Source organism: Ananas comosus, linkage group 12 (genome assembly GCF_001540865.1).
Source record: "Ananas comosus cultivar F153 linkage group 12, ASM154086v1, whole genome shotgun sequence".
NCBI classification, from domain to species: Eukaryota; Viridiplantae; Streptophyta; class Magnoliopsida; order Poales; family Bromeliaceae; genus Ananas; species Ananas comosus.
In genome coordinates, this window is record NC_033632.1 from 6,209,576 (window position 1) to 6,235,250 (window position 25,675).

The 25,675-nt window shown below is 37.8% G+C and overlaps 2 protein-coding genes and 1 long non-coding RNA gene across 6 annotated transcripts; all 3 read right to left on the minus strand.

Moving 5' to 3' along the window:
- LOC109718830 lies at positions 1,092–4,364 on the minus strand. The gene is made up of 3 exons (XR_002218525.1): positions 4,230–4,364; positions 2,325–2,381; positions 1,092–1,176 (listed from the first exon to the last, which is right to left on the minus strand). It is a non-coding gene; the product is annotated as an uncharacterized LOC109718830 (long non-coding RNA).
- On the minus strand, positions 19,537–21,929 carry LOC109718829 (nuclear poly(A) polymerase 1-like). Its single transcript, XM_020245260.1, has 4 exons — positions 21,681–21,929; positions 20,244–20,408; positions 20,001–20,142; positions 19,537–19,670 (listed from the first exon to the last, which is right to left on the minus strand). Exons 1-3 carry the CDS (start codon positions 21,759–21,761, stop codon positions 20,005–20,007), a joined length of 384 nt encoding a protein of 127 aa, XP_020100849.1. The 5' UTR covers positions 21,762–21,929; the 3' UTR covers positions 19,537–19,670; positions 20,001–20,004.
- LOC109718828 (pentatricopeptide repeat-containing protein At5g46460, mitochondrial) lies at positions 21,923–25,191 on the minus strand. Of its 4 annotated transcripts, none has more exons than XM_020245255.1 (4): positions 22,803–25,191; positions 22,512–22,605; positions 22,337–22,399; positions 21,923–21,998 (listed from the first exon to the last, which is right to left on the minus strand). In XM_020245255.1, the coding sequence occupies exons 1-2, from the start codon at positions 24,890–24,892 to the stop codon at positions 22,599–22,601; spliced, it is 2,097 nt and encodes a 698-aa protein (XP_020100844.1). In that variant the 5' UTR covers positions 24,893–25,191; the 3' UTR covers positions 21,923–21,998; positions 22,337–22,399; positions 22,512–22,598. The 4 variants fall into 4 exon arrangements, with proteins under 4 accessions (XP_020100844.1, XP_020100847.1, XP_020100845.1 ...); XM_020245257.1 differs by having other exon boundaries at positions 21,952–21,991; XM_020245258.1 differs by having other exon boundaries at positions 22,512–25,191.

A 25,675-nucleotide genomic window follows, 5' to 3' on the forward strand; every position in this document is an offset into this window, starting at 1 on the left:
GGTGAGGAAGGCGAGGAAGGCGTGTGAGACCCCAGGTAGTCCTATACATGAAATATAATAGGGTTAAACTCTTAACCCGATTTAAGCATTTTGGGTAATGCCAAGGCCTAAGAGGTTAAGAAAGTTAAGCGTGCTAGGACCGGAGAGTCCTAGGATGGATGACCCCCTGGGAAGTCGAGGCGTCACAGTTGGTATCAGAGCCAATTACCAGCCGGAAGTGTGAGATGAGTCTCGGCTGAGCGAGAATTATACAGTAGAAAGAGCGAGGCTCTCATGCTGTTGACTATTGTTGGTAGAGCGCGGCTCCCCTACAAGGTCGATTTAGGCTAGCGAAACGAGTCTCACGTCGCCAAGTACTTGTGAGTCTGAGCCTGACAAGGATGTCAGGGCTTAAAAGGGGGGAGATTTTGAAAACCTAGGTAGTCCTATATATGAAATATAATAGGGCTAAACTCTTAACCCGGCTTAAACATTTTGGGTGGTGGAAAGGCCCAAGAGGTTAAGAGAGTTAAGCATGCTAGGACAGAAATAGTCCTAGGATGGGTGACCCCCTGGGAAGTTGAGGCGTCACAAGGGGGGTACGCGGGAGAGGGTAAAGGCGCGCCAGACAGAGGTGTGGCGAGCCGCCTCCGCCACCCTCTTGGGAGAGAAAGAAAAAAAAAAAGAATGAGAGAAAAAAAAATGAGAGAGAAAAGGAAACAATGGTATTTTGGTCAGTTTTACGAAAATTTGGTCTGAATCTGTAAAATCCAAAAAGGCCGCCTACTTTTGCAAAAGCTCAAAACTGATGAATTTTTATGCAAATTGGCCTTTTGTAATTAATCAATATGGATTCAAGTATTAACAATGAAATGATGATTTAGATAGCCAAATTAAGTATCTCATGTCAACATAGAATGCTATGAAAAGTATTTAGACACATAGAAACGACACCGAACACAATGAAGTACACATTTTAGTAAGAAAAATAGAGAATAAAAAGATAACTTCATAAAGTTTTAAGAAATATTATATATTCAACATCCGTAATAAACAAAAAAAAACTATCAATTTAGTTCCAACAATAAAACAATATTTGTATACTCGAAATACATACTTTAGTCATAGGTACAAAATAAAGGAAATATAGTCTTGGAATTAGTCAATAGATTACTTCATCTTCTTATCTAACGAAACCTGCGTTAAATAAAATAAAAATCAATTAGATTGTAAAACAATAAAAAAATTTAGTATACTATCTCCAACCTACATCAGATGATAAAATCCTAAAAAAAGGAACTAATCATTTTCACATTCAACACACAGAATAAATAAATAAAAAATCACTATATATTTTCCTACTTTTTACAAAACATAAAAAAAATCTATTAAAAAAGGGTCAGATCGACATTACTTATATATCTTATTTCATAAACAATATAAGAATGCATAAATACAATTTATCTTAGTTATATCCTAAGAATAGATGCTACTTAAAGTTCATATTCATTCTCAACTAGTGTAGAGACCCGCGCAATGCAGCGGGTAGATAATAGAAGCAAAATTTAAAATTTTAATAAAATTTATATTTACAGCTTATTGATATATAGGAAGCTATACAATGTTAAGCACAACCAATTGCATGATTAAATTTAACTGTTAAAAAAATAAAATTATAGCTAAAACCCACTCATTGATAAAATATTAATATGGTGCATGTAATTAAATGTTGCACCTTGCATATAATTAGAAGAGTGGCGAGGTGAAGGGTTGGACGTTGAGAAGGGGAGAATGTGGTTTGATTTAAAATTGGGCTATGAGAATGAAGGGTAACATGTCACGTGGCAAAAAAAATTTTTATGGTGCATGCAAAAGAGTTACAAAAGAGACGTGGCGGGAGATTAATGGAGAAGGGGAGTGGATTAAAGTTTTGAAGTCCACTCATTGATAGAATATTAATATGGTGCATGTAATTAAATGTTGCACCTTACATGTAATTAAAGGAGTGGATAGGTGAAGGGTTGGGCTATGAGAATAAGAGGTAACATGCCATGTGGCAAAAAGTATTGTGGCTTCATATAGGTTTATAGATGTGCAATGTCGAAGTTATGCTTTTTCATGACACTATCTGAATTTGTTAATATTTAACAAGTATATGTTAGCGTTAGTTTTAAAAATAAATTTAATACTCATATAAGTTTTTGTAGTGAACAAGAGAAAAATCTAAATATCACTAAGATGAAATAACCAATTCAAATAATTTGCTAAAGAAAAAGAAATAAAGTATAAAAAGATAAGCATCAAGAATAAAAAACACTAAAGGTGCATGGTGAAGAAAAGAGAACCTTCCTAGCTTTTCCCAAATTCCTCGCTCCCTAGCTTAACTTTTTCACTGGCTTAACCTGCAGTAGAGGACAAAAAAAAATAGTACTAAATGTAAGGTCTAGAATTAATTCCTATCCACCAAGGGAATGAAAATGGTAAATTTTGATAACTAAATATGAATGCTTCGGTTTTAATAAGAAAAGACTATTGAGGATGTGCCATTAATTTTTAATATATACAAAACTGATATATGTCATTTTGAATGTATAAATACATTATACTTACAAGATAAGATGGCCAAGTAATAAATTTTCTTACAGCATCACGTACGTATCGTCGCCATACCATGATAGCTTCAAATTAGACTCTCTATAAGAAGCATTACTACCTCAATATAAATCTTCCAATATTGTTGACCTTAAAGAAGTTACTTAGCTCTATCAAGGTCAAACTAACATTTTCTGGCAAGATTCTTCTCACAGCTAATAGAAGCAAATGTTGCATCAACATTTGCATATCTAACTATTATAAGAAAAGATAACTATACTATCACTACTAACACTCAGTTCCCATGCATAATTAACTATGTACAACAATAAAAAAAATTATCATCACCTCTCATGTATATTTAATTGTCATAAAAAAAACAACAACAAACTACACTACAAACCACATATCATAATTAGAAAGATATAAGGTTATCATACAAGACACAAAAGGCTTTAATTTGGGTGTGCTATTATGAAAACACAAGTAAAATCAAAAAGTCCCAAAAGATGCATGACATTCTGATATATATAACACATAATTTTATACAATTAAATAGCACAATACAATCATAATAAATTTAAAGAATTCATAATACATCTCATATCTACCGTGGGATGGTTGGGCTTGCGACAGCAAGTGGGGATCACAAAGTATAAATATTATAGAAAGCTCCAGTGTTTACAACATGCCAACACATCAAGGATAACGGGATTCATATGTGCCGTAGTGGGAATGGTGGGGTTTACTATTGTGGCGGTCGATGCCTCGTCGCAAAGCTTTTCAAGACTTTTCCTATCCAACCCACTCTGCCGACTGGTCTAATTAGCTAAAAAATGAAATTTTCTTATATGTTATGATTTTTTTAAAAAATTTTTTGTGGTTCAAGTTAGGAGTTTAATTTTAATTCTTTAGCGGATAATTTGTTTTGACATAAAAAAAAAGAATAGATCGTGAACTTCCATGATCTTTGAGTTATCTTCAAAATTAAATGAACTATCCCAAAATTCAATCGCTATAAAAAAAATTCTCTCATAACTTCTTTCTACTCATCGTACAAACTATTAATATTCTCATAATATCTCAAAACTCTAAAAATAGATTAACAGAAAAATTGACTTTAATAATATGCTATTAAAAAAATCATTCTAATGAAAAGAACTGTAGCAATATAATTAACATGTAAATAAATTCATTGAGTGCCAATTAATGCAAATAATAAATTCACACTAATAATTAAAATTTTAAAAGATCGATAAATGTCAAATTTGACTATTTGGAAGAAAATTTTTAAGCTTTAATCCTTGGGCCGAGGCGCAGGCACACATCCAACAAAGGTGGCTATGATATTTGAGACCAAATCCAAATTCTTAGTATGATTTACTAAGAAGCATCTGCAACCTTTTCAAAACTATGCCAGCTCATATTCTTGTTCTATCTATCATTGCTTTTATAAAAATTTCAAATTAACAAACAAACCAAAAAAAATTAAAATTCATGATTCTTCAATTAATTAATTATTCTCACATGGCATTCATCTCCAGTCAAAAGTCCTAAAGACATTGAATGCTGTATGATGCAGCAAGAAATAAAAAATATATAAATACCATAAAAATATCAAAAAATTAATTAAAAAAAAAGAAAGAATCACGGAGTACCCAAAGAAGAAGAAATGGCTTCTACGCAATGAGGATCGTCGGTGAGTACTGCCTCATAGGACTCTTCGCTATGGAAAAGCATAATCAAACTATGCGGCGGATTCTCTTACATCGATGAGGATCGTCGGCAGCGATGTGTGGTTCTGCGAGCTAGAACTATGAGGACTGAGATTTTCGGTGTAATTAAATACTCCGTTAATGATATTTTTCTGTGTATTTTGATTTTAGGATTGCTCGTCAAATTTCAACAAAAATGAATTAAAATAAAGCTATTATGCGATTTTTAAATTTCACTTAAGTGAATAGGAACTCGTGTTTTGATTTGGGGCGTTGACGTGTGTAGATGGCTTCGGACGCGAATCGAACACCGTTTCAGGCGATCCAATAGGTCATTTTCAATGGTCTGACTTGTTAAAACTTTATGAGAAATTAGATCGTACCTTCTGCCATGATTTCGATTTCTATACCCGATTTGTAGGCGGCGATCCTTACTCATGGTTCATCCTCGTTCGTGATCTGCAAGAAGACGGGACGTTTCGAGTCTAATTCCCTTATCCCCTGAGATGGAGCCGTCACAAACAATTGGATTAGGGTTAGACCGGGACTCCCGTATGTTACATATTTATATATAACTTAATGTAAGGATGTTAAATCACGTCCGTCCATCAAGGACGTGTCCAGATACATCCTAACTGTAAGATCTACCGTATCTTTATAGATCGACTTAAATAGATTGACTGTATCTTTATGGATCGCCTTAAATATATCACGTGGGCCACATCCAACATTCTCCCACTTGGTCTAGTGATATATTCATTACTGTAGAGGCGATACAAAACTTTATTAGGTACCAACTAAATTATACAGTCAAAATCTCCCACTCGACCAAGAAATCACAATACTTTGATCATAGCGGTTATGCCCCAAAAGATGAACACTTCCTTGCATGTATCAAAAGTACGAATTCCTTAATCAAATAACTTTATGAGTTACAACCGTATGAACTTATTATAAGTTCAACTCAGAGTCCCACTTTAGTGCACAATAAAACTTTAATGTACAAAAATAACTTTATGCGCATATGTGCAAAAACCAAAATATGTTCTTACTCAAATAAGAACAGTTTTTAAAGTCTTTATATAAGAAGAAAACACTTAAACTGTATGGACTCAAGATACCCATATGATGAATATGATCCTTAAATTTATTTGCCGGCAATGCTTTAGTCATAGGATCAGCAATCATCATCTCGGTCCCAATGTATTGGATATCCACCTTCTTCTTGTCGTATTCTTTCACAGCAAGATACTTTATATCGATATGTTTACTGCGATCTGTAACTCGACTATTCTTGGCAAAGAACACTGCAGCAGAGTTGTCGCAATAAATCTTAATTGGCCTTGAGATAGAGTCAACAACTCTTAAACCTGAGATAAAATTTCTCAGCCATAAAGCCTGTGACGAAGCCTCATAGCAAGCGATGAACTCTGCCTCCATAGTGGATGTAGCAACTGTATCTTGCTTAGTGCTCCTCCAAGATATAGCACCTTGAGCAAGTAAGAAAATATATCCTGATGTGGACTTTCTAGAATCCACGCATCCAGCAAAATCAGAGTCCGAATACCCGACCACCTCAAGATGGTCAGAATGTCTGTAGGTGAGCATATAATCCTTTGTTCCTTGTAAATATCTCATAACCTTCTTTGCAGTTTTCCAATGATTAAGGCCAGGGTTGCTTTGGTATCTACCCAACATCCCCACTGCATGAGCTATATCAGGTCTGGTACAGACCTGCGCATACATCAAGCTCCCTACTGCAGAGGCATAGGGTATGCTCTTCATATGTTCTCGTTCTAAATCATTCTGAGGACACTGAACCTGTCACTTTTATAATAGGCGCAGCTGTAGGTGCACAATTTGTTATATTAAATCTTTCTAGAACTCTTTCGATGTATGCTTTCTGAGATAGACCTAAAATTCTTTGAGATTTATTTCTGTGAATCTTTATACCAATGACATAAGAAGCTTCACCCATATCCTTCATCTCAAAATTCTTAGAAAGAAGAACTTTAGTCTCTTTAAGCAAATTCAAATCACTACTTGCAAGCAGAATATCATCCACATACAGAACTAAGAAAATATACTTACTCCCACTAACCTTTAGGTATATACACTGGTCCACAATATTTTCTATGAAATCGAATGTAGTAATTACATTATGGAACTTAATATACCACTGACAGGAAGCCTGTTTAAGTCTGTATATAGATTTCTTTAGTCTGCAAACAAGGTGATTATTTTCATCTGTGCAAAAACCTTCGGGCTATTGCATATAGACTATCTCCTCTATATCCCCATTTAGAAATGTCGTTTTCACATCCATCTGATATAGCTCTAAATCGAAATGAGCTACCAAAGGCATGATAATTCTTAATGAATCCTTCTTTGATACCGGAAAGAAGGTTTCATGATAATCAATGCCTTCCTTTTGAGTGAAACCTTTGGCAACAAGTCTGGCCTTATATCGTTCTACGTTACCCAAAGAGTCCCTTTTGGTCTTGAAGACCCATTTACAGCCAATGGCTTTGACTCCTTGTGGTTACTCAACGAGATCCCAAACTTTGTTATCCGTCATAGATTTCATCTCTTTCTTCATGGCATCATACCATAGTGAGGATTTATCTCCCTGCATGGCTTCTGAAAACGTCCATGGGTTTTTATGGTGTCCAACATCAAAGTCAGACTCCTGAAGATAGACTACATAATCATCAGGAATCGCCGGTCTCCTTTGTCTTGAGGATCTTCTTAAGCCAACCTCTTCATGCAGATTTTTATTATTCTGTGTAGCTGGCTCTATAATTATCTGTTCCTCTTGGGACAGATCTTCATGGGGAGGTTCAACTGGTTCAGCATTTTCATGCTCTAAGATTAGTTGATCTCCATTACGGTCAAATTGACTTCCTGGAAGAGCAACTAGGTTATTATCTGTTGATGGATAACTAGTTGAATCCCTTATTTTCTCAAAATTCATCTTTTGAGGAACAACACTCCCACTAGCTTTAGAATCCTCAAGAAATTTGGCATTCCTAGCCTCAACTATCTTGGATGGGTGATTTGGACAATAGAACCTGAATCCTTTGGAGTTTACCGCATAGCCAATGAAATATCCATTGATTGTTCGAGGGTCCAATTTCTTTATGTGTGGATTATAAACCCTCACCTCAGCTGGACATCCCCATACGTGCAGGTGATTTAAACTAGGTTTCCACCCTTTCCATAACTCGAAAGGAGTTTTGGAAATAGCCTTCGATGGAATCCTATTTAAAACATACACTTCTGTCTTTAATGCTTCACTCCAAAAAGAATATGGAAGACAAGAGCTACTAATCATGCTCCTTACCATGTCCATAAGTGTTCTATTCCTTCTTTCGGCAATGCCATTTTGCTGAAGCGTGCCAGGCATCGTTTACTGTGCAATGATGCCTTCACCTTTGAGGAATTGAGCAAATGGACCGGTCATTTGACGTTTATCCGTATGTCTTCCATAATACTCACCCCCTCTGTCGGACCTTACAATCTTGATTTTCCTATTCAATTGTTTCTCTACCTCAACCTTATAAGCTTTAAAAGCATCAAGAGCCTCAGCTTTTTCAAATAAGAGATAGAGATACATATCTTGAATGATCATCAATAAATGAGATAAAATATCTCTGACCATTGAAACAAGGGGTAGGAAAAGGTCCACAGATATCTGTATGTATGATCTCAAGAATTTCAGAACTCCTTCTTGCACCTTTAGTGGTATTTGTGTTAGTATACTTTTCCTTTATGCATTCCACACAAGTACCAAAATCGGTAAAGTCGAGATCTTGTAAGATCTTTTCTTTTACCAATCTGTTTATTCTATCTAAAAAGATATGAGCTAAACGCATGTGCCATAAATAAGAAGAGTTTTCTTTAATAATATTCCTTTTAACACCAATGTCATGATCAACATTAAAATTATTTTCAAAAGATTGACTCAAATTAAATTTGTACAAATCATCTACCAAACAACCATTGCCAACAATAACATTATCGGAGAACAGAGTAAAATAATCATTTTCAAATAAAAATTTGAAGCCTTTATTTCTCAATTTAGAAACAGAAACTAAATTTCTGAAAATTTAGGAACATAAAAAGTATCCTCAAGTTCAAGTACAAAACCGGTACTAAGTTCTAAAATAAACTTTCCCACGGCTTCAACTTGAGATTTATTTCCTTCTCCGCTAATTAAAATCCTTTCATTTGGCTTTAACATAGTTAGGTTGTGAAAACCCTGCATAGTATTTGAAATATGTACAGTAATTCCAGAGTCAATCCACCATGTGTTTTTAGGAACATTAACTAAATGAGATTCATAACAAATATAGATAGTTTTAATACTTTTCTTTTCGAGCCAATCTTTATTGGAGCTGACAAACTGCTCCTCAATGGCCTTTAGGTAATTCTTGGCTTTATCACATTCTGGAATCGATCCCCTTATGCTTTTTGATACTCTAGACTTTATGAGCATCAAACTTAAGCAGTTGGATCGCTCCCACTTTTCCTGCGCGGATTCCTGCTGTGGAGTTATTGGCCCCACTACCTTAGGCGGTTGCTCAACGCGCAAAGCCAAGTCTAAATCCATATAACCCAAAGTAAAAGAAATAATTTCTTTCCAATCAGAATAATTGTCCTTATTAAGTATAGGAATACGAGAAAAATCATTAAGAAATGCAGTAAAGTAAGAAGCTGCAAAAACAAAGATAATTACGAACTTTATCGCCTACTATAAGATAATAATCTTTAGATTAGATAAATTCTACCTTCCTGTGGGCAGAGGTGCTACACGCATAGAATTCATCTACTTTAATAATAAAACTAGTAGAAAACTAATTTCTAAACAACAAGATTTCTGTACCTATGGGCATAGGAAAACTCGCTATCTAGAAATTCAATCCACTATCTTATTCCAGTCAACATTCAGAAAATTAATTTATTTGACTGCAATAAATAATCAAACTTTAATTCAATATCACTAATAGCTTATATATTTTTCATTATCTATAGGATGCTGTGGCTATTCCTGAGCATAATGAAAAATACAAATAACTTTAATTCAATATCAGTAATACCTTATATATTTTTCATTATCTATAGGATGCTGTGGCTACTCCTGAGCATAATGAAAAATACACAATAGACCTTATTTCGACATTGACCATGCTATCGATAGAATTATATTCTTGGGTTCCTCTGGATGGCTTCCGCGTTTTGGCGGGGGAGCTCGGCGGGACCCCCTTTTTTTTCGGCGTGTCTCTCTCTTCACTCTCTCTCTCTCACTCTCTCTCTCAACCCTTCCGGCTCCTTCGCTCTCGCCCCTCCCCTCTCTGTCTTTCTCTCTGCCTCTTCTCTCCCCTTCCCTTCTCTCTTCTTTCTTCTTCTCCCCACTCTTTGCGCCAGCGGGGGTTCGGGGTGCCGCCCACATGGCAGCCTCGGGGGCGCCGGGGCGGGGGGCGGCAGGGGGGAGGCCTTTTCATTCTCTCTCCTTCTCACTTTCTCACCCCCTCTTCCCTCTCTACCCCAGGCTCCTCCTGGCTCCCCACTCTCTCTCTCTCTTCTCTTCCCCCTGCGTTGCGCGCGCCGCGACCGGGCGTTGGCAGAGAGAGAGAAAGAGTCTCATTCTCCACCACCCGATTACCAATCTCCCCGTCCCCTACCGGCGGGTCGTCTCCCTCTGTTCCCCCCCTTCCCCCTCTCTCTCTCTCTCTCTCTCTCTCTCTCTCCCTCTCTTCCCAGAGTGGGCTTCTCCCCCGGCTCTCTCTGTCACGCCCCGAACCCGATCCTGTTTGGCCGGTTCGAGCGCGTCAAACAGACGCCGAACGGACGGAGTCTTCCCTGTCCGCCCAAGGCTCAACATCCTGTACAATAGAGTAAGACTTTTACACAAACGGGAAGCATACACAAAGGCTTGCACGAGGGCAAGTAACAGCCAATAGTGAAAGAATCTACTAAACATCATACAAGTATTTGATTAAATTTAAATAACATACATGCATTCAATTTTAATACAACTTTGCATCATTTCTTTTATACATCACAAGTTCTCCAAAATACGATCCTTTTTCCATTTAACATAATTAATGTCTTCTACATAATTCCTTTAATATGATCACAATACCAACTTCATCAAAATACAAAAGATGATAATAAGGGGGTATGCAACTATGAAAATAAAACCTCTCGGGCGGTCTCTACCTAGGGCGCAATGCCCTTACCGCGATCGTCTGCCGGCTCGCTCGGTCCCGGCTCTGTGGAAATAGTGGGGTGAGAACTACAACAAAGGTCCCAGTGGGTTCGGTAACCAACCACACCGACTATACCACTAGGTCTAATCAGGCATAATAAAAGAAAGAATAGATAATAACCAACTAACAGATGCAGCTAATATGCCTGAACGATAAGTAAAACTATGCTTGATAGAATGCTCATGATGAATGCAAGATTAGCTTTTCATTACCCAATCTCATGGCTAGCCCGTGGGTTTCGCCCTCACAAACTCACCAACCCAAATCCCTACTATCGGGGAGAATTCCGCTACAACCCGACGGGACCGTCTTCTGGGGAGAATTCCGCTACGACCCAGTGATGACAACTCCGGAGCACATCGCCCGAGGGGGAGCTACTGCCCTCGAGCAAGAACTATTAGGTGAGTACGATCAGTCCTTAACTTTAAGGATTCCAAATTCAATCCATTCCTTGACTTCAAGGAGAACCATATTCATATAACCCTTAACTCTAAGGGGTATCTGTCATAATGTCACTAACCCAATTTACTTGCATTCTCCAACCTCTACTAGTGTCATGTACACTACTTGTTCTTGTTCTTTGTCATTGATGCCGCACTTGTTTTCTAAGTGTTCAAGACTCGTCAATGCCACTCGCTATGGTCATATCCCATGTCACAATTATATTCTGTTCTTGTTCTTCAAGATGCATACATAGGGTTTATAAAGTTTCAATTATCATACGATTTTCCATATGCATTTGAACTAACAAAATGCCATAAAAACTCATGAGAAACCCTACTATGCGATATGCTCAATGTATATGTACATGCTCAAATATGACACTTTAGATATAGAAGGATTTCCGAAGTCCTTGGAATGCACCACCCACCTTAATGAGGTAGTAAAAGACGAACTCGATACTTTCCACACTTCAACGATCGCCGGATTTTCATCCTACAACCAAGAAAGTGCCCAAATTAGGCCCTTCATACATGAACTATATTTACACATTTTCGTAACGTCGAACGGGGTTGTCCAACGCGTTCGTTTGACCCCCAATTAAGTTTCTACAGGGTCAATTTGGCCCCGAAAAAATCCTAGGGCACAAGCCCCAATTCTGGTGCCCTATCAATGCCATATGTGGATTTCTCCTAAATTGATCTCATTGCTAAGCAAAAGAAAGCTTAGTATCATCTAGGAAGCATTCTAATAAGGTTTCCAAGCTTCTAGAACCATCCCTAGGGCATCTACTTTGAGCCATAGTGATCCACCATGAGAGCACCTCAAGAAAACCATGGATTTCATGGATTCAAGGCTCTTAGAGGGTTTCTAGGTTAATTAGAGGATCAAATCTCTAAATCCCAAGGTTTAAAACCAAACCCTAAACTAAAAAGGTAAATAAACTCACCTTTGCCCAAGCCCTAGCAAGCTACTTCTTGTTGGAGAGCTTCTAGGTCCACCAAAATCCACCAAAATCCCTCTCCATAGCTTCTTCTCCACCTTCTCCACCAAACCCTAGAGGGATTCTAGAGAAAGAAAGAGAGGAAAATGTGAGGGAGAGGGAGAGAGTGTATGTGTTTGCTGCTGTGAGGAGAGAGGGTTAGGGGTAATAATATGTTGCAACAATAACAACTAGACCCCTCAACTCTCTATTCTGCAGCAGACTCATCCCTGCTGCCAGAGCCGCTGTGTACTGGTACGCGGGTTTGTGTACCGGTACGGACCCGCACAGAGGCCCAAACCCGAGAGCAAACTCTCTCGGTTTCGCAGGGTGTGTACCCGTACACGGGGTCCCGTACCGGTACACCACCCAGGCTGCCCAAACCAGAGAGCAGCCTGTGCTCGGGTCGCTTGCTGTATCGGTACAACCACCATGGTGTACCGGTACACAATGCTCCAGAATGCTGTTTTGGTTTCGACTGACTCTACTTCGCGTCGTTCGATGCCAAAACCATTCCAACACTTATTTAACTCATTTTTGCCCTTCCAAACTTGTTGGAATGCAAAATAAAACTCACCAATCCATTTCTCTCGACACCTTAACCCAATTTGGGTTAAGTTCGATTCCTCGTTTTCGGGTTTTTGATATGTTACACTCTCTCACTCTCTCTCCCTCTTCCCAGAGCGGGCGGGCGGTGCGGCCGGGCGTGGCCGGGTGCAAGCGCGGCGGGCGTGGGCGCGGCGTCAGACCACAGGCGTTGGGGCAGCCGGCGCAGTAGCGCGGCCCTCCGTCTCTATTCTCGGCCTTCCTCTCTCCCCTCTCCCAATCCCCAGTTGCAAGGGCGCAGCAGCGTCCGCCGGGCAGGGGCGGAGCGACGGCCAGGCCGCTTTAGCGGGCTGCTGCAAAGCGTGGCGCAGTCGCAGGGACGGGCTGGGCAAGGTTCTCTCTTCTTTCTTTTTTTTTTTCTTTTCTAAATTTTTTTGAAAATTATTTGTATGGTTGTCGTTAAAAAAATATTAAAAATAAATATAAATTTATTTTAAATGGAAAATTTAAATCGATCGAACTCGATCCGTATGGATTTTATTAAATTCCATAATCCATAAATCCGAACCCGTATCAGATTCGAAAACCGGACCCGAAATAATCTACCCGCTATTGTTGACGCCCCAAGTTCCCAGGGTCACCCATCCTAGGACTCTCCCGTACTTAGGCACGCTTAACTTCTTAACTCTTGCGCCTTGGCACACCAAATGAGCTTTTAAGCCGGCAGTTAAGAGTTTAGCGCTATCTATATCTCGATATATAGGACTATCTGGGGTCTCCAATTCCCTCTTTGGCTGAGTCACTAGTCCGATGGCTCAGACTCCAAGTACCAGGCGATGTGTAGATTCGTCTCGTATATCAACCCTGGCTCAGCGAGACTAATATCACACGGCTGGTAAGGTCTTTTAATCTGATAACCGAGTGGGGTCACCCATCTTAGGACTACTCCCGTCCTAGCACGCTTAACTCTCTTAACCTCTTGGGCCTTGCCACCACCCAAAATACTTAAGCCGGGTTAAGAGTTTAGCCCTATTATATCTTATATATAGGACTATCTGGGGTCTCACAGCAATAATGTTTAAATAATTTTTTTAATTCCTCTCTCTCTTTAATTTTTTTGAAACTTAAAATTTAAAATTAGATTTGAAAATTAAAAAAATTAAAATTTTGAAAATATTTTAGGCATTGCGTAAATTTCCCGCCGCGAAGCGCGGGCCTTCACTAGTTTAAAAATAAATTAGGAATCCATATGAATTTTTCGGGTTAATTTTAAATCAATATCATCTTATAAAAATACCATAAGTGATCAAATATCATGACTAGGATGCTGTGGCTACTCCTAGACATAATTACGCCGAGAGTGCTTTGGCACGCTTTGGGGCTTAACTAAATCTTAAAACATGAATTTCGGGCAATTTTGGGTGCGATTTCGCATCCCGCACGTAGTTGCCGTTCGCAGAATTAAAACGGCTAAGTTGCTGGTCACCAATGGGAGGTTTGACACCCCAGGTCGCACCAAGAGAGCCACGGTTGGCTCCGGGACCAAATACGGCATCTCGGGAGTCAAATGAGCAATTTTGGGACTTGACTTTTTCGTTTGTAGCGCATTTACTATGCAGCTGTCCCAAGGGCATTAAAGTAATGCTTTGGGACAGCGGGCGTGGTAGGATAGGTGCAGGACTCATTCCAAGATGTCCCGTAGGTTAGGGTGACATTTAAGCGAGTCGGTGCGACGATCGGACAATCTTTCGGTGACCGTCGGTCGAAATCCAGAAACCTAATTTGTCCAACGGTTAGACTTACTTAGAGTCTTAGGCTTTGGGTAATTAGCGGGTTTAAGCTAATTATGGATTTGGATGGGTTTGTGCATAGGTTCGGGTGATTTCGGAGAGCATCTACTGAGGGTCGATGACACGAGTATTCCTTACGGTACAGGTAGGTGCTTCGAGCTGATAGTCGGTGAAATCGTTTCACCTCTTCTCCTCTTCTTTGCTCTTCTATATCAGTATCTTAATCTCTACATGCCGGCATTATTTTGTTTACTATTCATATATTTGTGCTTCCATTGCTTGTATTGTGATAGTGGTCATCGACATGTAGAGCAGCTCGCATTATATTGACTATCTAGCGGACCTTTAGGTCTAGGCATTGCAGTTCTCTTGCTATTGATGAATATTGCTATGGTTATTCTAGTTCGACGTCTATATGCTAGACATCTGACTTCGGCCAAGGCACCGATTTTTTACCGGTTTTTGTATTGAGCATATCGCATGACTTAGTCAAAGCATTTTGAATGTATTCATGAGACCAAGTCGGTTTGGCCATCGACCAGGGCGTGTACTATCTGAATAGGTCGTCCAATGGACGCATGGGTCAGGTCGGTGCAAGCATTGTGACAGGCAATGCTTGAGGTCTGCGGACCAATATGGTAGGCACTAGATTGGGTTTGATTTGGATTACTTACCTTTGAAGCATCTATTTAGTTGTGGTTTTGTTACAGTAGTAGTTTGTTACTTGCTCATTTACTATTTTGTTACTGTTACAACTGTAGTTCGCTCTTGTATCATGACATATATGTACCTATTGTTCTCGTTCTCCTTTGTTTTTCGGTGAATACGATTTGCCTTCGTGGCTTTGTCGTACCCATTGGAAAATCTTGTCGTGGTTTCTCACCCCTTTTTTTCCCTAGGTGGCAAGGGTGAGGAGTCGGGCCACGGCGCGACGGGAGGACGTACTAATTAGATCGCATTAGCGGTCCTTACCTTGGTTCTGTTTTGTTTACTGCATTTCATAATTTAAATAAATGAATGGTTTAGTTAGATAATCAAATCTTATTGCATGAATAATAATCTTGAATTTGTATAAATGTGAGTTTTCGATTATGTATGTACTCGGAGTTTTCCGTATCTTCATTATTTGGACTTATGGAATCATGTTATCTGGTTTTCTACTCCTCGTGGTAGTCGATTTTCAAAATATTGAGTTTCTATGTGGGAAACTGTTTTTAAAGAATTTAAAATGGATTGATGAATGTTTGGAGTTTAAAATAAAGCTTCCGGATGTGGAGCACTTTTAATAATATTGTGCATCGCATCATCCAACGCATAAGGAGTGCTTAGAGGCATGCATCATTTCTAAGAATGATTAGCTGTATAAAAATGCATTACATTGATTGTCTGTAGATTAAGGCTGCGTTTGGTTCGGGTATAAGTAAGAACTGCTAGTTCTAGGGATAGGTACAAGTTCAGGTATAAGCAGGAACTAGACCAATTTTGCGTTTGGATGAAAATTGGGTTGTTCCTAAGAATAAGACAAATAGTGTTTGGATGGTTAAATTGGAACAAGAGGAATAAGAGTTATAATTTGAAATTAAAATTATATTATGTAATTAATAGTAATAAAAATATTACTTAAAAATAAATAAGAAATTAATTATTAATAATTAATTATAAATAATAATAATTATTTAATAATTAATTATAAATAATAAATTAATAATATGGATGATCTAATTAATAATAATAATTATTATTATTAATTATTAATAAATAATAATAATTATTAATTATTCTTATTAATTAATTATAAATAATAAATTAATAATAATATTGATTATCTAATTATTAATAATAATTAATATTAATATTTATTAATAAATAATAATAATAATAATTATTTAATTATAAATAATAAATTAATAATAATATCCATTATCTAATTATTAAGAATAAGAATTATTAATTAATTATTAATAAATAATAATTATTATTAATTATTAATTATTAATTATAAATAATAAATTAATAATAATATCGATTATCTAATTATTAAGAATAAAAATTATTAATAATTATTAATAAATAATAATTATTATTAATTATAAATAATTAATTATAAATAATAAATTAATAATAATATCGATTATCTAATTATTAAGAATAAAAATTATTAATAATTAATAATAAATAATAATAATTATTAATTATTAAGAATTAATTATAAATAATAAATTAAAAATAATATCTATTGTCATTAAGAATAAATAATAATTATTAATAAAAAAATAATGAATATTATTAATTATTTATAATTAATTATAAATAATAAATTAATAATAATAATTATCTAATTATTAATATTTAATTATAAATAATAAATTATTTAAATTATTTAATTATTAAAGTAATAAATAACGATTTAAATATATTAATTAGATTAATTAATAATTTACTTCCATTAAAATTAAATTTAGATTTTAATTAATCTTGTTCTCATCCAGGAACAAGCTTGTTCTAGGAAACGGGTGGAACAGCAGTTCCAGCCTTATACTAGCTAGTTCCAGATTCCCGGGAACTACTGTTCTCGGGAACCAAACGTTGCGTTTGGGAACAAAGGGGGGAACAAGGGCTTATTCCCCCTCTTGTTTCCGAACCAAACACTACCTAAGTGAATATAGGTCATGAGTTGTGATTCTGTTGATGTGGAGGTTATGAGTTGTGATTCTGTTGATGTTGTTTGATCGGTACGCCGTAGAAATATAAAGGAGACTCTGTTCGTGTGGGTAGAGGAATTTGCATTTGTGGCGGGTTTGTACGTCATGTGGGTTAGACTATTTCAAAAAAAAAAAAATTGCAACTCTGATTTATAAAATGATATTGTTTTATACCAAGGCTCTTATTATTTAGGCTCCGGAACGTGACCAGGACTATTAAATGACGGCTACCCAAAAAAAATGAGTTGAATTAACACCACGGACTGTTAAGCAAATATTGAGAAGTTGAAGGGGGCCATGCCACCTTGGGCCTACACATAGCTCCTCCATGGTTGTATGTAATCATTATATTGTTATCTAAAACTTTTATGGCAAAATAAAAATTGTAAGCTCAATTATATATCAGCGTGACAATGTTTTAGATCCTCAGAAATTTCCCAATTCCTACATACACTACTACATCTTGCACTCTATTTGGATTAAGATTAAGGGTGTGAAAGTGTAACATACAGTACATTGTACAACAATAAAGAAACTTAAAGGCAACACACAACCAGAATCATACTAAGACAATTTTCCATTTGAGTTATTCACCTGGTGTTATTAAGCCAATATACTCCAGTAAATCATGCAATATCTTATTCATTAGCTGCGCATATCGATAGATTATTTAGCTAGAATTAAACCTGGATCCAGCTTAAACCGTGCTCGGATGCAAGCTCATGTTACAGAAAGATCAACTATCCAACTGCAAGATATATAAGCTCATCACTGAAACTCGAAATTTACTTGGTTGAGCACAAACCAAGAGATGAGTAGATAAGACCAAGAACGGCTTGATCATGTTGGCATTGCAAGAAGAAGCTTAGCATAACCACAAGTAGACAAATCAACAACCACAGAACTCCACAAACCTCACAAAAAAAAGATAAAGGAAGAAGTAAAATGACGACGACGACAACAAAAATTGAAACCCTCAAGAGCAAACAGCCACCAGAAACAATGTGACGAGCATGAAAAAGAAAATATTTTAATTAATTTTGTACATTTATTTTTTATTAAGTTACCCTCATTAATACAGCTGATAGTATAAGCCCTTAACAGGGGAGCAAGTTTTTCTTCCAAAGGCTGTGAAAAAAAGAACATCCTCTCTCTCTCTATCACACTCACAAAACATGGTGTACCCACTCTGAATCAGGTGGTTCAGTTCGCAGATTTAACGCTGGCCATTCGATTTCCCAACAGTAGACAATCTTAACCTGTAAATTATTGAAAAAAAAAAAGAAAAATCAGCTTTAAATTAAATTAAGAAAAGAATTTTTGAGCCCTCAACAATGGCTGGGTGAAGAGCTAATCAAAGAAACCCTAATAGATTGTTGTTAAAATCCCCACTCTACAGTTACAACTAGAGAATGTCAATTGGAGCTTCTACTCTTGGAGCTCAAAAATCTTACATCCGCACTTCAAAGAACTAAAATGAAAAGGATACTGTAACATGCAAATCCCATTAACAAAATAAATGTAAAATCAACGTCGCAATTACCTAAGCGGCTTGCGTTGAGCAGTAGCATATGATGCTGACGCAGGTCCACCGATATATGGAGCTAGTAACTCTGCAGGCTTTTGCTCAAAAAAAAAATTCAGAGAGTCAGTTAGCAGTCCTTAAAATTGAAATATAATTCGAAATGCAAAGTTATCACCCAATAATTACATGCCGTAAAACGTAGTATTCACTAAAAATTCCTCTATGTCCATTATACAAACCAGAGTGGCAATCAAATAGTAGTGTAGTACAAATATGGTGTTGCAATGAAATAATGAAGACAGCTACTAACTTCTCTTTACAACCACCAATAATCAGGAAATGATAAATGAAAAGAAAAAGATACAGAATACAAAAGACAAAGACCTCAAGCTCTTCAACGCCTCCATTGCTCGTAAAATTGCTGGGTATGCTTCCATTTTGGATAGCACTATTTTTTGCAGTCAAAGACTCAACAGAGTTGCTACTATCGCCTTCGAAATCTTTCTTTTGTACCTCTGATTCCAAGTAATCCAGCTCATCAAGCTGCTCGTGAGGCGCTTCTGCACCAGCTGTAGATAATCCCCCACCACCTATTATTTTCTTGATTGCAAGTGCTTTTGCTTCTTCAGGGCACATATTAGCAGCAGGAGAGCTTTTCTCAACAATTTTGGGTACTTTGTATTCCGGGCTCGCATCTGTGGGATCCCCCAGTGGTTTCCTCTTTTTCAACTCGACAGCTTCTTTGGTGTTTATTGTACCAGAGGGACCTTCGTCACCAACAGGAGGACTTTCAGAAGCCGGCTTTTTCATACCGCTAGTTTCTTCGTCTGCTTTGGGTGGAGGGCGTAAGGGCCTAATGCCATTTGGAAAGACAAAAGAAGGGACATTTTGGCGCTTTATATGAGGGGCTTGGATTTCCATCCTTGGTTTCCATAGACTGTACATGCTGATAACAAGCTTAAACTCTTCGACAGTTGCCCTAATATCAAATTGTTCACCTTCGCGGGTTGGTGCATCCTGTTTTTTTCTTAGGCCCATGAAGAAGCAGCAGTGGAACGACTTCGATTTGTCAGAGAAGTCGCCTGGGTGCAGGTGGCATTGGAGCATTCCATACGTGTGTTTCGATCTGATTTCAAAAAATAATTTAGCAAAGATCAGTATAATGTACAGCATTCATATGAACAGGAAAAGTAATTTGGCCATTTTGCACAGAGAAAAAGCATCTTTTCTTAATTGCAATTCTCAGACATTTTTCTATCCCTAAATTTCCTTCCCTCGCTAGCCACTACAGCCCCCTAAATTCTGTGCTGCACAGAGATGCGGGACGTTTTTGTCGAAAAGCAGAAATCAGGTTCGAAGCTGCAAGAACATAAAAGAGGCCCCAACGCATCGTTCAGTTATGCTAATGTTTTTCAGTTTCTTAAATTGCCAAGTTTATGCAATTAAATCTGACCACCTTTTTATGTCTTCTGCATGTATATACAGTCTCTTTCACTATTTCTGCAGCTGTGGAAATTGTTTTTTAGTCCATATAACGTCCCTCCAACCTCCCTCTTTGCCTCTGCAGCCCCCATTTCCATCAGAAAATCAAAAATAGCCTGAAGTTGCAAAAACAGAAAAGGGGACTGACAGTTGCAAAAATGGAAAATAAGTGGATTTATGCAAAAAGGAGAATTCAATTTGTCATTAGACAATTTACCTTGAAGGTGAGAGTGGGAAGACGAGATTCTACCCAGCCTTTCCATTTCCGGAGGTCATCTTCATTTTCTGTTATTATGTCAATCTCCGGATAGTGTTTATAGGCTTCAAAGAACGGATAGGGCGCAAACAGAGTATCCCACTCAGCTATATTTGTTTCCATTGCCTATAAGTAATTATCAGCACATATATAAGGATTAGGAGCTTATATACTGAAAACAAAAACAGGGCTAGTTACAAATTTACTCCCTGGAGTCTGAATGCCATTTTGAATTCATCCTACAGATACATAATCTAATAATTTACTCTCTAAAGTTGTTTCATATAGCAAATTAAGGCATTATCAAACAAATTAAGGCATTATGTTAGCATGCAATATGAAAAAAGCACCGAACACTGTTTTCCAACTTTGCTCAGTTAAAATAAACTGAAAATTAAATCAAATAGGGGTCAAACTGTGAGGACTAAATTATTACAGTTACTATTCTGGTAATGCAATTAAAACAATCACCTCAAGGATCAAATTTGCAATAAACTCATAAAAATAAATTGGAACGAAGAGTATATAAAATCAAGAATCTGCAGCATAGTAAAGAGGATAATATGCACGCAAAGAGTCTCTCAAGGCTATAAAGGAAACTACATCAGCAAAACTCAGCAGGGAGTCTTAAAGGCTATCTCTGTTACCCTAAGTAGTACTCTTAGTTTGTCAAATTTGGTTGAAGCATAGAAAAATCAATCCAAATCTAATAAACATAAATTAGCAATCTGAACTCGTGCTGACCCCAGACTATGATATCACATAAGGTTTCGGATGATGATTCATCCCAAGTTTGAAAACCAAATGAAGATTCCAAGCCAAATAAGCTATTGCATCCAATTTTCCAGCGACAAGTAGAATCTAAACACAACCAATAAGCTAGATCAGGTTGTTTTCAGTGCAAAATACAAAATACAAAATACACATCCCGATGCAGTACATACAGACATCTTGATTTATATACAGCAGGCAAAGAACTCTCTAAACTGCAGTAGGCAGGCTATTGAACTCGGAAAACTCCACTCATCTCTTGTAGCATATGGGTGACTCGAATCTTTTTTTAAAGTTGTTACAATTTATGGATTACTCACAGCAAGCAGAAAATGATATGTAATTTATATATTGTTGGTTCTCAGTTTTCGCTAAAGGTAAAGAGGTCAATAAGATGGCATCAAAAAATTTGCAAAATTGTTAGCAAGTGTACATAAGCCTGTCTAATCCTGTACACTTAGCATAGCACTAGATAGGCCACAAAAGGAAAAAAGGAAAAGAAAATAGCAAGTGAAATGCTAGCAAGAGTACAACAGCATGTCTTGCTTTGTCCACTTAGCATAGGACTACATAGACGACAAAAGAAATTAAAAGAAGAAGAAGAAGAAAACCGCGTTCATAACACACCTCACATATATCAAATCCACGTTGAAACTCCTCGGTCATAACACGCAAAGTACTAGAAGAGACATTGTAGCTGGAATTCATGGATGGGTAGGCAGGCGTTATATGGGCATCTGGTGGAGCCTGTCCCTGAAATTCCTCCGTGGATCCCACATAGGAAGTCCGAGAGTACCCTCCTCAATACTGCAGAGCATCACCAGGTTAGGCCATTTCCACTGTGTGTAAACCCTAAAGAACCGAGAGACGAGCATGCTGGGGAGCGCATTTGTATATGCATGTTACGAGAAGCGCCCAATTTATACCACCAAGGAATCCTGCGACCTGACCAATTATATAAGAAGCCAAAAAATAACGAGATATGTTACATATATACCCTTGCAAAATTATCGACAAAATCATGTCTTACATATATACCAATTTTCATATATGTCCTTCGAACGATTAATTTATTATGTACAAACCATTGCACTAACAAAAAAGCCCTTTCTACCCTACAGAATTATCCATCTTCCCATGAGCTGAATGACTCCCCAACTTAAGATTTTTAAGCAGCAGGATCTTGAGGGTACATGTGAAAATTTAAATATATATATATAAGAGCATCAAAAAAGTGTAAATACAGAATGCTAATGTCAAGACTTCTGGTAGGTGAACCGTACATTTGAGTGAACTCCACGACGTTTGGCCCAAAATCTCATACATCTCAAGGTTGTCCGAAAGTTCTGGATTAGATAGAAAGACAGAATGAACAGCATGAAAGTATCAACATTTTGATAGCATAAACATCTACTTTTAAAGCAGACAACACAGAAAATGAAAAGGGGCACCAAGGACCTGGATACTAGGCACCAAACAAAGAAGTAGATCCCCGTTCTCTTTGAAACATTGAATTTCTGCATCTGAAGTAGATTCCCTTTCTCTTTAATTCCTGGTATAATAACACATCAATAGGTGGTGAACAAGAACACCCTTCTTTTTTGCACCGATTGCGTGTCATTTTCCAACATCATTGTATGCTTAAAATGATGCGGCAATTCTTTTTACAGTTATGGTTCTTCACATCATTCATTAAATAGTTCACAATTTCACTTATAAAAAAGAAAGAGCCACAAACTTGCTTGTTACCAGTAATCTCCACAAGAACACGAACCATTCTTAAAGTGATGGAAGCGAGTTGAATCCCTCAAAACAATCTCACGCCCTACAACAACCGATATGAGCTTTATGGCCGAGTGGCAATCACCGCAAACCCGGAGATTCTTCATAACCCTAATCGTGCTTCCTTCGACGGTGCTTAGAAGCCCAAAAGATATAGCAAGCTTCTCACTATGGTATGAAAGCACTGTTTCCTTCTGCTCATCATCCACATCATGCAACACAAACCTCTTATCGTAAACATACCCATACTCCTTGAGCCTCCCTTTCAGCCAATCCAACTTTTTGTAAATCTCTTTGGCCATGGGATGAGACCTATCTCCACAAACAAACTCATGCCTCGATTCTCTTATTGTGATCCAACTAAATCCTGGCAATTTCACCACCCCTCGAAATCTCATCATAACCCTAGTTTGTAAGACATCATTCCACCTACTATTAGAAGCATATATGTTGGACATCAGTACGTAAGCCGCGCTATTATGTGGGTCAAGATCGAAGATCTCCTTGGAAGCTCTTCGAGCCACTTCGACATTAGAGTACACTCGACAAGCACTTAGCAAAACCAACCATATAGTGACGTTCGGTTTCATCGGCATGCTTCGAATGAAGTCCTCTGCTTCTTCCAAGTTTCCACACCGACCCAAAAGATCAACCATGCAAGCATAGTGCTCAAGCTTCACTTCCACCGAAGTGTCCTCCTTCACTAATTGGAAAAAGTACTTTCCTTTGTTGAGAAACCTAGCATGGCTACAGGCGGTTAAGATACCTATGTAAGTAATCTCATCAGGCTGAATATGGTAATAACTCATATCATTGAATATTTTCAAGGCCAGTGATGCATAGCCATTCTGCGCGCACCCAACAATGATAGAGTTCCATGTCACAAGATTCCGCCTCATCATACTGTTAAACACAGTCAAACCCGCATCAACATTCCCACACTTAGAGTACATGACGATTAAAGAGTTCCCAACAAACACATCAAGTTCCAATCCAAGCTTAATCGTGCACATGTGGATCTTTTTTCCCCTATCAAGAGCCTCTAACCCGCAACACGAATTCAATGCACTGGTGAACGTAGATTGGTTTGGCCTGATTCCGAACTCAACCATCTTATTGAACTCACCCAATGCCTCTTCGTGCCTACCTTGTAAGCCATAAGCTGTAACAAGAGCCGTCCATGAGACCACATTCCTATCCCCACTTTCATCGAACAACTTTCTCGAATTCTCGATTTCTTTACAGTTGGCATAGAGTGTGACAAGAGAAGTGGATACATAAGTGTCCGAAAGATAGCCTATTTTTTTAATGTGTGTATGCAGTTGGGTGCCCAGTACTAAATCGGACGCATTGGCGCAAGCAGTTAACACACAAGCAAAAGTGCTTGAGGAGGGTTTAATACCGGAACGGCACATCTGGTGGAACAGACTCAATGCTTTCTCGCTCTCCCCGTTCTGATCATAACCTCCGATCATCGCGGTCCAAGAAACAACATTCGGCTGCGGCATTTTCTCAAACAACAGGCGAGCATCCACAAATCTACCATTGGTGCAATACCCAGAAATCATGGCGTTCCATGCTGCCGTGTCCCTGTGAGGCATCTTCCGGAACATCTCTTCGGCCTCATCGACACGACCAACCTGCGCAAGCCCGTTTAGAACCGTAGTCCAAGAGATCACATTCCGTTCGGGCATTTCGTCAAACAGCTTACGAGCGCGTTCTACGTCGCCGCAGTCTATGCAGGCCTTGATCATACAATTCCAAGAGGCAACGTCCCGCGTCGGCATTTCATCAAACAGGCGGAATGCATCACCCACACGGCCGGCTCGCGAGTAGCCGCCGACCATCATGGTGAAAAGTTGAGTATCGGGAGATGGAATCTGATCGAACACTCGACGTGCTTCGTCGATAGGACGGTCCCGGAGAATTCGGAAGAGGACGAGCTTCGGAGAATTATTGGGTGTCAGCGGATTGGAGGTTTTGGAGGGGGTAATGGGAGGAAGAAGAGGGGAAGGGTGTCTTTTGGGGTTTGAAATTAGGGAGGGAAACCTCCTCATTGGAGGAGGGGTTTTCAAGTATTCAAGAAGCCTTTTGTGTCAGTGGCTCAGTGCCGACACAATACATGTATATTTTGTAGCAGCTCTACTGGAATTTTCTAGAAGCCCGGCTCAAGATGGAATCTCTCTGGAGGTGTGGATCCAAGAGCTTCGCACCGAAGACTGGACTGGGGAGTGCAGCGAGTTTTGGCTGGGGAGGGCAGCAGGACAAAAGTGAGGACTGAGGAGGAGGTCTGTCTGGACTCTGGCGTGATGGCTTGGTTGCACTAAGTATGGGAATTACAGACTATTTTTTTGAATTCGCTATTGAAACCTTCGTAATTTTGATTTTACTATTTAATCTTTATTTATTTACTTTAAATTAGTCAAAAATATTTTAATTTATTTTAATAAATTTATAATTATAAAATTGTATAAAATATACTAACTAAATTTATAAAAATAAACAAGGGATTCAAATTTTGAAGTCAAAATGCTATTGGCCGACTCAAATTACATAAGTTTAAAGGTTTGGTAGTAAAATAAAATTTTGAAAAACTAGATAGTCAATTTAAAAGGGTCGATAGTTTGAGTAAGTCTTTTAAATTTTTACCAAATCTAAAAAACGTGTGAAAGCTCTCAAATTAGACGATGTGAAATTGACATCTATTGTTTAGATATATATTCAAATAGTATTTCTCAATAAAGAAAAGGCAATATTACTTATACATCTAAAAGTGGGTGAGAGTTCATACTAGTTTTATTACATCATATTTTTTAAATACTAAAAATCTAAACGGAATC